The 13,762-nt window shown below is 29.5% G+C and overlaps 1 protein-coding gene across 5 annotated transcripts in view; it reads right to left on the bottom strand.

The window, feature by feature from the left end:
* Positions 1-13,762, bottom strand: part of LOC124491760 (uncharacterized) — a 30,412-nt gene that overhangs the window by 3,003 nt on the left and 13,647 nt on the right. For all 5 annotated transcript variants that reach the window (XM_075731772.1, XM_075731776.1, XM_075731781.1 and 2 more), the window contains 3 exons: positions 9,146-9,583; positions 8,575-9,036; positions 2,292-2,387 (listed from right to left, as the gene is read on the bottom strand). In XM_075731772.1, the coding sequence (XP_075587887.1) occupies positions 2,292-2,387; positions 8,575-9,036; positions 9,146-9,583 (996 nt within the window). The remainder of the gene's footprint in view (positions 1-2,291; positions 2,388-8,574; positions 9,037-9,145; positions 9,584-13,762) is intronic.

The raw sequence follows: 13,762 nt of genomic DNA, 5'->3' as shown, positions 1-13,762 counted from the left end.
TTTGCAAAATGCCAACCGATAATGTAAAATGAGAAAATTCTCTAATCAAATTTTTTAACTGATTCCCTGTGAATGTCAAATTCTTTGTCATAGCTAGTATGAATTTTATATTTGACAAAAAATGTTTCAATATCATAGTTAACGAAGAATAATGATACTATGTGATTTTGTTTCTGTTATTTCATTTTTGTCGATGTACAGGTCGTATCATTTTGTGCAAGAATTTCGCAAGTAGCAATCTGTGTGTGTGTGTTGTTTGATGATAATAATTCACCATGTCATACATATAGATAAAATTGGTTGATTAACTACCCTAAACATTGAGTTTGGCAATTCAGTCACACACACACATACACAGTTGAATATTCGACCACAAACCTTTTTTTTTATTTCACGCATAAACATGGCAATAAATAAAAGTCCTACTTCACTCATTTCGAGTACAAGTATTTGAAGATTCATGAAAAATAAAAATTTGTTGAAAATCTGATAACAAAACAAAATAAAAAAGTAGTAGATAGTAGCTATGAAAAATGTTTTTTATTTGTTGCCTTTTATATTATAGTGAGAAAAAAAATTCCATAACTGTCAACAACAACAAATATGGTTGACAGATGATTACTGAGATTCGATTCTCTTGGTGTTTTTGTTTTGTTTTGTTGTTGTTGTTGTTTGAACAAAACGAATATATATAACTTTTGAGATTTGGGACATACACACAATTCTTGGCTTTATATTCCGATTTTTGTGTGTCTGTGTGTGTGTGTGTGTGTCGGAACGAGAAAGAACACAATGTTGACAAAAAGTTTGTCAACAAAAAAAATATATTTGAATTTTTTAAAAGTCTAATCACGATCAGAATGATGATGACGATGATGATGATGAAATCAAAGAAAGTATATCTATACGAGGGTATTAGATTTTCTATTTTATTTCGCGCTTTTTTAAAAAGTATATCTCACACTCTATTTATCTGAATTGCTGAATTATTTGTAATTCACAGAATTCAAGCGACAAAAAAAATAAAATAAAAAATATAAGAATCATATCATTATTTCGATCAAATATGGATCGTTATTGTCGTAACAGTAATAATAATAGTAGTGAATATGGTTAATAATGTAAATAAATTTGATTTGACTGATTGACTGTTTAGAATAAAAAAAAGAAAAGATTTTATCGTATTTTTCTCTCTTCGTTATCGTTTGAAGTGTTTGTAATGAAATTGATGGAATAAAAAATGAGCTAAAATGTCTGTATATAAAATAGATTATATTCAGATTTAAATTAGCTATGGAATGGATTTTATTTTGCTGTCAAAACAATATATATGAATTATTATTTGTCCAAATGTTGGTGGTTACAGTATCCAACTATAGGAGTGGGTTATTAATGTCAAGCAGGTTTAAAATCAATGAAGCACACCGTTTGTTTCATTGATGTGATAAGAATATAATTCTCAATCGTGATATCCATTTTCATTCAATTCAAGTGAAGCGAAACTTCTGAAAATTCTGGTGAACACCCAAAGTTTACAATTTTAGTTTTCTGCCTATAATTATAATATGACAATCATAGAGCCTCTTCATTAGGTTGATTATTGTTTTTTTTGTTTTTGTTTGTTTGTTTGTTTCACTATTAAAGGAATAAAAACAAAAAAAAAATCTGTTGCTGTCCATACGAATTAAGCTGCCAACATCATTTCATGGTTAAGAAATGAAATAAATAAGATTTATTTACATCGAATCAATGTGGTGAGAGAATAATAACTATGATATAAGGCTCATCCGCCAGAAACAATAAGAAATTGTCATCTTTGAAAATTAACTACTAAAAGCTAACTGATGTTATGATGATGGCGACCTCGCCCAATGAAATGTATGGCAATAACATTCATCTGTATGTTTATCATCATCATCATCATCATTCTGAATGGTTGGATGTGACATTTGACATTCATTGAATGATATGTCACACTTGAAAACATTTGAACGATTTATAGTAGCCTACGCTTATTATATTCAGGATCTTGAATATTTTTTTCTGATATTTATAGCATCTAAATCTCAAAGATTTTCTTTGGCCATTCGCTTTTATATTGTGTAATAAGCGTTAGAAAAAAAGAAGGTATATGTTGTCTGTGTGAAATACATCCACCTTGTGTACATTTGTGTTTCACGTGCTGTACATATCGCTTTCGCTTGAAAAATTCCATTAATAAGTATTTTACACATAAGCAGATTCAATGAAAGAAATATGGTTTCGCATGAATTGCATTCTTCATGACATACCTGAAAATAATATGAAAATGATGGTTGGTATTATCGACCAAGATGAGAAAGATGATAATGTTGATGCAGCATTCGAACGCCATTTGGTTCGCCAACCTTTGTATTTTGAGATAGGAAAAGAAAATTAGTTTTTTATGATGATGATTCTTGATTTAATTCTATGAATGCTAATGATAATCATTGCAAGGAATGAAAAAAAAATGAAGCCGTTAACTGGTAACAAGTAAAAAAAAAATCTTTGCATACTAATAAACAGTAGCAGTCCTCGATCATGGGAATGCATCAATTCATTTCAAAAGAATCGCAAAATATGAATTCATCATCAACAATGGTGTTCATACATTCATTTCTTTTTCCATCTCTCTCTCTCTCTCTCTTTCTTTCTCAATTAATGGTTGGCCATTCTTCAATTTTTCATATTTGAAAATTCTATGAAAAAAATGTGATTGAATGGCCAGTGATGTGTAAATTTTGCAAAAAAAAGAAGAAAGAAAGATTGGCTTTTCCCTTCATCTTCCTTCGTGGCTGTGAATCATTTTATTCTGGTGGTAATGGTATTTCATTTTATAAAATAAATAAATAGAAATAGAAAGCAAAAATAAAAGAGAAAAAATTTGTCGACGATGAAATAAAATTCATTTATTTGTAGTTGGAAATTTTTTATGGATTCTACTACCATGGTAGAAACTTAGTGAACCGAACGAAAAAAAAATTCGAAATATTGAAGAGGTTGTAGCTTTTTTTTGATATATATTAAAGTGACCTTTGTGTGTATCTGTGTTAGTTTTCAATTCGAAAAAATATTCCGTTTCCATCGTTAACGATTGTGATTTCGTTGTTGTTTGGATTTTTTCTCACTCTCGCAATCTACAAGAAAAAAATACATCATGTTCTATGTTGGGTTTTGATCATCATCATCATCATTGGGATAGACCCCATATGTTGCATATGTTTTGATCAACCGTGTTATTTGATTTAGATTGCCCTTTCGGGTTTTTTTGTGTTGTTATTGTTTGTATTGTTATTGTCCAAGATTAACATTTGATACAATAAGAGATCCATTACCTTCAAAATGAAACTTGGGAAATCCTCTAAATGGTTGAACACCTTTTTTCCTTATTGTTATTGTTGTTTGAATGGCAAGATAAATGGATTCTAATGCTTATTGCATACACTAGGGCCTGGTGACTAGGCCATTCACTATTATTATTTCGATCCATTCTAAACAACATGCAGATTTTAGGGCCAAATAACCGATCAAACAATAGGTTATAATAACAATGACAACTTATATATACGACAGATATTTTCAATGTTGAACATATTGATTGTTATTGCTACTTGACTTACTGTTTACCGTAAACAAAAAAAAACTCATGGGTCAGGTCATCGGGTTTCATGCCTATAGCTAATAAGAAATTAATAAGTCTAGCAGGCGTATGAAGACTATGAAAAAAATAAACCTCATGGCACAGCTTTTGAATTTGAAAACTTGGAATTTTTTTAGGTTGTTTAAATGCACCCATTCACGAAGCGGCCTTATTCAATGGATAGATGAGACATTTGTCTATGTCATGAAACAACAGTGGTGGTATAGGCTACAAGAAAAACAAGATTTCTATTACTTGAATATAATATTTGCATATGACAAATATTGTACAACAAGCCACAAACAACAATGAAAACATGAATGACGAGATTGGTGTTGTTTGTCTTATTCTATTGATACGATAGGTAAAGGTCCGACCTGATCAAATAAATTATTAGAAATTGGTCTCCCAATGGTCCAAACATTTTGGTTAAAAATTTTTTGAATTTCGGAAATTAATTTTCTATTCAATTCAATTTTTTTCTCCCGTCTTCGTTCATGTTTGCTTATTTTGATCCAAGATTAACGAACTGAACGAATCACCATGCACAGTGAGAGGGAAAGAAAGAGAGAGAGAGAGAGAGAAAGAAAGAAAGAAGCGATGGCGGTTTCCAAGAATGATGAGAAAAATATTTAAATTAAATGAAAAATGATTTATGGTGCAAGAAAACCTAAATGTGAATCATCGATTGAAATGAGAATTACAACAAACATTTATACAGAAGCTAATTTTAGGTTTCTAATTTATTTTTTCAATCATTATATGCTATTATTGCACACATGGTTTTGTGAGTTTAGTTTAAACAAAATTGAAATTTTTTTTTGTCATGAACCGAAAGATCTTATAGTTATTCTTGTGAAAAAAAACGAATCATCGAACTGAATATAACGGTTGTAATAATAATAATAATAGATAGGTGTGACCTGTTTAACACATTTTTCATAAGTAAGAAGAAAGACATTGTAAATGTTGTCGTGAATGGTGGCAATTGGCAATCGAAATGGAATTAAAGAAAAAAAGGCAATTTTCGAAAAAAAAGAATTAAGTGTAACTACAGATGCATATAACAACCGATTGTTTTTTTTTATTGCCATCACAATCAACTCATCTCATTTTTGTTTGATGTTTGTCGTTGAGATTTGTCCAAACAAGAATCAGATTCTTTCGTTTCTTTTTTTTTCTTATTCCTAATCTTTGCCGTTTTTTCTTTCTCTGTCCAACATCAAACATCAAACATTGGACTAACACATGATGAGAGAAAAAAAAGAATAAACAAACACAAACACATTACTATAACAATCATTTTCGGGTAGATTTTTTCTCTCCTATTTCTTATTTGAACTTTATTCGTTCGTCGGGGAATATTCTTTATTCTTTTTTTTTCATTGTTATGTATTGAAATGTGTTTGTGAGTGAGTATATACTGTATTTGAAATGTAAATGTGACTTTTTTGGCTTTGGTATCCTCGAAAAAATTCATTCTTTCCGGTTTGATAGTCCATGTCACATCATCATCATCATCATCACAAAACACTATGTAAACTCGATGTCGTTAAGACCTAGAATAAAGCTAATCTTCTCCTCACGAAAGAGAGGAAAAAAAGAGAATAAGAATGAGTTGGTATAAAAATCGAGTTAGAATCCCGATGGTGAGGGCAATAATTTTATGTTGTCATAATTTTTTTTGCTTGCCTCTTTTTCTCTTTGTTCACAGAACTGTATTTCACCCAAAATTCAACTGCAGTCTTTTTTTGGGGAACAGGCCATGAATTTGCCTATCATCATAAATTAATACCGATACCGAACAGAGAAAAAAAAATTCATGGTTTTCATAGTAATTTAAGCAATTCTTTTCATTTTTATTATTATTATTATCGTGTCTTTGAATTGATTAAAATTTAAAGCTTTTTTTAGTGGAACAACAACATTCTTAACGAATAAAAAAATACTTGTATGAAGAAAAATAACATGGTTCATGAAGGATTGACGATATTAATATTTATGGGCAAGAAAAAATTTATGAATATTGTTAATTTGCATACGATTGACAATTTTAAATAAGGAAAAAAATTTTAAATTTAGCTTCTGGTTTCTGGAGCAATTAATATTCGATAATCAAATATAACGTCATGACAAATATATGCATGCATGGTGTTTTTTAAAATGGAATTTTTTTCAGAATTCGAATGAATGGATTTTTTCATTGATTTACCAGACTTTTAAACGATCGATGATGACGATCAATATATCCACACTCACACACACATTATCAATAATCGACAATCGACAAGATCTGTACGTTAATCTCGTCTCAAAAGAAAAAATATTCGATTACTAGAAATCGATATTGCAATCTTTGTCGACGTCGTGGTTTTTCATCGTTTATTGTTCACGATTCCGACCCACTATAGTCTACCACATTAAATTAATGCTAAACGATCATATTGATTCGGAAGTTAATTAACTTCGATCATCAACATTTATATAGATAGATAGTAATGAAGAGATAGTGTGTGTATGATTAAAATATTCTGCCATCATCATCATGATAATTAGTATTAATATCAAGTGATCAAAGTCATATTGAATGAATGGAACGTTTGTGTATGAAACGATGAAATTATTTTGAATTGAAAGAGATTTTTTTTTCGTAAAAAGAAAAATAATTTCGTATTTTTTTTATACACCATAATAGGATTTTGTGTTTTATTTCATCGTCATTTTTTTGAGCTATAAATATTTGTTTCTATCGACAATTAATTTCATCATTTGCCACAATGATGATATATCGTTTTTTTTGGTGTGTGTGTGTTTTGGTTGGTTGGTTGATGTCGATAAATTTTTTTTTATTCTACTCGAACAAATTCACATACAGAAAGGAATTTTTTTTCTTGGCCAGAAGGCAGAAAAAAATCCTATGATGATTAATTCAATTTTTCATTATCATCAACCATCATAAAATCAAATGAAAAAAAATAATGATGATGCATATGACGGATTTTATTTTATTTTTTTTTTTTTTTTGGAATTTCAGAATCAATGAGATTTTTTTTTATTTAGTTTTCAATCAATGAATTTTTTTTCATTTCATTTTCTATATCAAGATAGGAATTTTAATAAATGAAATGAATAAAATCAATTAACACCCAATGTATGAATGTTTGACGAATGATAATGATATCATCATATCATATACAAATATTATCGCTGATTAATGTTTTTTTTTCACATCTTCGAATTCATTTTTTCCATTCAATCATAAATGGATAAAGCACACAAGATAAAGTACACACGCCAATCCTGTTGTCGGTCTTTTGAAAAAATTTTTATTTTAATTGAACTTTTTTTTTATACAACGAATATCAATTTTAATAATAAGTGTGTCGATAAATGTAACTTTGGTTATATATTAGATTCTATTCATAAAAATAATAAAAAAAAAATTCATTCGAATATTTGTTTGCGCGTGTGGGCCCCTCTGGTCTAATTCGGGAATCTTGCTGAGAGATGGTTCACCCATGGTTTGTTTTTTCTTTCTCCTCTAAAGCCATCATTCATTCGTTATAGCCACACACACACACACACACATACCCACAAAGAGATATTGGTGAAACCGAGCAGAATGAAAAGAATGACATTAAAAATGGCAAAGAAATATGGAATCGCTTTTTTTTCTTCTTTCATCGAAAATCATCATTTCTGTTTGGCTAAAAAAATTTCAATTTTTGTTTGACTGTTTTTTTTCGGATAATGTTATTCCATTAGTCATATATGTGTGTTTTTTTTGGGTGACTTTTAACATTATAAACACGGTAACATATACAAGAATTGATGATGATGATGATTACGATGAACATACACACACACGAGTGAGCGACCTAAAGCTATGCTATGTCGTCCCATTCAAAGTAAAAAGCAATTGATGTGAATTTTTTCGTTTTTTTTTTTTTGTTTTGCAAACCATTTACCATCAGAAATGATCCAAGTTATGCTAGTGTGTATTAGCAATGGGTCCCAGCAAAAAAAAATATAACGCAATGAACGCGTTCAAATTTGATTCAATTTGTCTTTGGCAAATAAAATATAAAATCTCATTTTATCTGAAGATATGTGGAAAAAAATCATAAATTCATTCATAGATTCACTATATATTTGTGTGTATGTGTGTGTGTGTAAATGTGTATGAAATGCCCTCGAGTGTAGATCTGAAAAAAACACCATGGTTATTGTATTTTGAAAAATTTAATATTTAATATATGGCCAACCTCAAATAATCATCGAATGAAGAGAGATTTATCCGTAAATGATTTCCTGTTGTTTGCTATCATTCTCTTTTCATTATTGATTTGTTTTTTTAAATCATCGCATCTCTTTGATAATATTTTTGTTGTTGTTCATTTTCAACTTCATCATTGAATAAATTTTCACTAAAACAGGATAAGATCAAACAAATATCTTGGTAGAGTGAGAGCAGTGAGAGGAGGAAGAAAAAAAATTGGAATGCCCATTTGTTTTCAAAGACCTGAAGTGATATACCTGCTTGCAATATATGTAAACACACACCACACACACACCTTGAAAAGTAAATTGAAAAGTTTCTTCAAAATTTTGTTGATCATGACATATACAACGAAATTCAATTTAACTTTTGTATCTTTCTCTCCTTCTCTTTCCTTGTTATCAGATCAATAATTTACAGTTTGTATCATTTAAAATTCTTTAAAAATTTTTTTTTTTTGATCGACATCGGTTGTTGTAGGAGAAAGAAAAATCAGTGGCTAGAATTCAGTTTGCAGTGAAATTTAAATTGATTGTTTTTGTCATCACTGTTATCTGTCGTTCATCACATTTTTTTCTGTATGTGCAATGATGAAGGCAATAAAGGCATGTGTTTGTGTATGCATATGACTTACCATCTTGTATGGCCAATCGTTTCACTTCAACATAATCAGTATTCGGTATTGATAATCTACATTCATAATGTTCAGCTATTTGATTCATTGTTGTTGCTGATGATGATGGTTGTGATTTCAATGATAGCCTTGCACGAGATGGATTCAGTTCATTATTACTTTGAGCCATACTAGTTGTCGTTGATGATTGATTCTGTTCGATATGCGATACAAGTGTTATCGAATAAAATCCATTCGTCATTGATCGAAATGATATGATTGTAGTTGTATTAGATTCAATTTCATATGATTCTAATGTTTCGTTGATTGATTTGATTTTCAATAATTTTATCTCCGGCTCAGGATAAATACCAAAAGCAGTACAGGTTATGTTAAATCCATCATCATCATCATTATCGTTACCATCATGATGATCATTTTCTTCATCTTCAATTGCGGCCATCTCAAATGATCGTGCTGGTTCTATGTTTATATAATAAAAATAAATAGTGATTAAAAAAAATGAAAAACAAGATCAATCCATCAATCAATATCGATCGATTAAGATATGAAAATGGCTACCTCATCTTACCATAGATAACTAAATAGGTCGAATTGATTTCTTCATTTTGTAATGAGCTAACACTGCACGTATATTTTCCACTTAAAATTGCCGGTGGATTTAATAATCGTATAGCTCGATGACGAGTTTTAGGATCTTGAACAAAAAAATTCTCATCCACATATGGTTTAATCTTATCTGAATATATCCGATAATCACGTGATTGTATCCATTGATATATATGTTGTGAATCATCATTGAGAAACCATTTGACTACAAGCATTTCATCGTTGTCATCGATACTGAAATCACAATCCAATATAACTTCGATGGCAGTACCCGAACGAAATGATTGTGGACGACTTATTGAATTGATACGTACAGCTTGTGTGGTTGATGCCACCATGATGATGAAGAGGATAATAATGATGAATTTCATAATGAATGAGATTAATGTTGATGTAAAACCTGAGAAAAAAAAACCAAATATAAATCACTCATTAAAGCTAATGAATTAAAGTTAAAACAATCTCATCGCAAAAAAATGGCCATGTCCATGTTCATGTTAACACAATAGGATAGGTCATTATGTTCATTTTTTTTAATTGTTATTGCACACGAATTACTTCCATCTATAATGGCTCGATGCATCATCAATGTTTTGCCTTAATTTTCGCTGCTCATCAACAGTCTCATCTTCATTATCAGTCATAATCATCTATCTGGCATTTGGTGAGAGAATTTTTTTTTTTTTGTTTATCTGTTCCATGTTTAGTTGTAAACAATTTTTCTCCTTCTAAACATGGCTAAAATAGATCGGTTGTTTGTATGTTTGATTGTGTGTGAGAAAATCGTGTTCAAAGAATATTGCACAACATTGTAACGATTAAAAGATTGACCGTGTTCATCATCATCATCATCATCATCATCAACAGGGTAATATAAACGAATTTAGGGAAAAAAATAAAACAAAACAAGGCTCTTAATGAACATTAAAACAACAACAAACTATGTAACCATATTAACAATAACTATTTGAGTTTTTCCGTTGTTAGGTTTTTGATTGATGAATTCTCATTCACATTATGTATGGCCTTGGTTCTAATATATTAAATATATGAACAAAAAAACAACACGGGGAACGCTTTCAAATATCATGATATGGCTGAGAAAATGAAAAACTAAAAAAAAAATATTAGTAGATAAGACGGACATTTAGTTTTTAATGTATTGTAGATGCACCAAACATTCAATCAATCTACATTGTGTATAGTTATCAGATAGTGTGTCTGTGTGTATATATATATATTAAGCTACAGGTGGTCATCAATAATATCCAAAATATGTGTATTGCTTTGGGCAATTGATTTGGTGACATTTGCGGCAAAAATTGAAAATAACCGCTGTCACTCTATTTCCAAAATCAATCATTTTATGTCATTTCATATAATGACTTTCACTTTAATGAATCATTAATAATTTTGATGAACAACAAAAAGAAAATGATCGATAGATGCAATCAGAAGTCTTAATGAATGAAAATTACGATTCTGATATTGTTTTGATAGTATCATAATTAATTCGCTGAACATTTTATTTTGATTCGAATTACTCATATAAATACATCCATTGTATTATTGCATTCATTCAAATCTTTCATAAATAAAGAATTAACAAAAAAAAATTTACGAAATTAATTAGAACAACTTTATTGTTATCATGGACGATCGTGATCATTATTATTATGATGATGACTTAGTTTGCTCACTTTTTCTGATTTTTTGTTTTTTTTCTGTTACCCGATTCTTGAACAATAGAATTTCATTCATAGACTCGTCTGATATGCTTGATTATACATTATCTATCCATGATCATTATATAATATGAATGGCGACAAAGTTGCCAGATTTTTGTTTTCACATTTGGCACTAATCTTTTCATCATAATATGGTTATGTACAAATTCCAAACATATACAGATACAAGATAATCATCATATGAACATCAAAAACAAAAAGTAACATTAGATTGACTGATTGAATGGATGAATAATTAAACAAAATGTTTGTTTGTTTTGAAAGAAAAATGTGAACATTAATCTGGTCGAAAACATGATCCGAACTTAATTAACGATTCTCTCTCTCTCTCTCTGTCTCTGAATATCTCTGTGTACTCAATCGAGAATAAAGTTTTCAAAACTTCCGGATTTTTTTCTGTTTTTTTTTTGCTATGAACAAACATTTTTAAATGTAATGGGATCATTCTAATTATTGTCATCAATAAAATGGATAAAGTTTTTTTTTACATCTATCTTCTTCGTTTTCTAATGAATCATCTCACCCGTCTAGAGATAAATGTAACCTAATTTATATTATTATTAATAACGATAATATGCAATATAAACACAACACGAAAATGAAAAAAAAGCAATCGTTTCCTTTTCAATATTTATGTATGATCAATCAGGATATACAGGTTTTGTTTTTTTTTAATAAATGAAGCTATGAATAATCAATGTGATTATTTGTGGCAATCATTAGCATTATCATCATCATCATCATCATGGCGAAAGAGCTCAACAGGTTGATATTGTTTGATAGTTTCGTCACAATCGATCGGCACAATCAATTGTGATTTGTATAAGTCTCCATATAAATATTTTGTTGTTGGTGGTCAAATATGGATATGTGCTTAGCATTTTTAGAATCGGATCATATTGTATTTGTGGGAAACTATTTTTTTTTTTTGTAGAGAAGAGTTTTGATTTAATTTGCATTGATTTTTGCTTGCCTGTTTATGCTATGTTATGTGTGTGTGTGTGTGAGTAAATCGAACCGCAAATCGTGAATATAAGATTTTTTCATTTTGAAGAATTTCTTTCATTTTAAGCTTCAAAACGAATTTGACTTGTCATTCACGTCTGTATGATTGTTTGATTTTTTCATACGTGCATACTGTTTTATTTTGTTTTTGATTTAATTTCCAGTTGTGCTTAATTCGATTAAGATTGAAGAAGAAAGATTGGAGAAAAAAATCGACAAAAAGGAGAAATGTTTCGAAATTGATGCGGCATGAATTATTATCAGGCCAGATTGCGATTGATCAAGTGTAATTCAAATGCCATGTTGTCTTGCATCAAAAGTTGAGCTTTTTGTCTCCCGGGTGAAATATTGGCATGAAAAGTCGGAAATGTCCAAATAAATTCTGGTTATTATTAAATGATTGTTTGAGGCTAAAAATCAAATGGGCTATTTTTAGGTAATACCAATCATTTTATACGATTGAGAATGACACCTTCAATTCAAACATTTTTTTTCAAACAGATGCCACCTGCCATGAAATGAAATACAATATTAGCAAATGAAAAAAAAATCTGCATCTATCATCATCATCATCATCATCATCATCATTATGAGGATGTTCTCAAAAGAGTATTGACCGAACCAATCCAATCGATACATTCACTCATTGACTGAATGACTGGATTTGATCAATAAAATCAAGACAACTTTCAATACGAATTGATTGGCCATTGTTTACTAATCAACAACAAATCGACTAAGTGAAAATAATGAATTTTTAGTAAATAGAAAATATAAAATATTCAACAAAAAAAAAGTATATTTTGTTTGTGGACAATCAATAATCAATTTGAACAATGAGAAAATGTTACCTGTCATTAGAACAAAAAAAAATAGTCAATTTATCAGTCACTTTTTCTATGGGTCAGCTTCAATAGCTTATTCAGTAATGTTGATAGAAATGCAAAATTACCATTCCATTTAATAGAATGAAAAAGAAAAAACTGTTTGACATACCCATTGATTTGTTTCTTTTTTTCGTCAATAAAATGATGATAGATAGACATCATTTTGCATGAATTCAAATTCTTCATCATCATCATCATTATAACATACTTACAAAAAAAGACACTTAGGATTATGGAACCTTATTATTTTGTGTTTGTGTGTATTTTTTTATTATTCGCATACGCATAACAAAAAACCGAATAGGATCCTATTTAAATTGTCTTGTTGAAAATTAGTTTTTTCTTTGGGAATATATCGTGACTTAATGTGATTATCACCATCAATTTATCTTCCATATAATCTCTTGTTCATTTATCAAAACAAACATCCTTATAGGCGAAACAAAACAATGTCGTCGATTGATGGAATACATCTGAATTCAAATATCTTTATCGATCTTATTTATCGATTCATTTCAAAAATGAAGATGGCTACTTTCACTGGACCCAAACACACACACACAACATATTGAATTATTGGATAAATTCTAATGTAGCCGACACACATAAGTTTAATTTGTTAGTTGAAGCGATTGCATGTTAATGTTGTTATCATCTTTATCATCACCATTATTATTATCATAATCAATGTTTGTTACCATTGTAATCAAACAAATAACGAAAAAGATTCGAAATTGCAGAATTGTTCGTTCGTGTGTGTGTGTGTTTGACATTGAATTATTGACCAGATAATATTGATGATGGTCTTTGGCCTTTAGATAATAGACAAAATAAATAGGCGACAAACGGATCGATAGGCCTCTCTATCCAAATATGTCTGACACGCAAATATAATTTCTGGGTGCTCACCGAGAGAGAAAAATGTCTATTATCAAATAT

Source organism: Dermatophagoides farinae, chromosome 1, assembly GCF_024713945.1.
Source record: "Dermatophagoides farinae isolate YC_2012a chromosome 1, ASM2471394v1, whole genome shotgun sequence".
Taxonomy (NCBI): Eukaryota; Metazoa; Arthropoda; class Arachnida; order Sarcoptiformes; family Pyroglyphidae; genus Dermatophagoides; species Dermatophagoides farinae.
The sequence above is the reverse complement of the archived record's forward strand: the minus strand, read 5'-3'. Positions and strand labels throughout refer to the sequence as shown.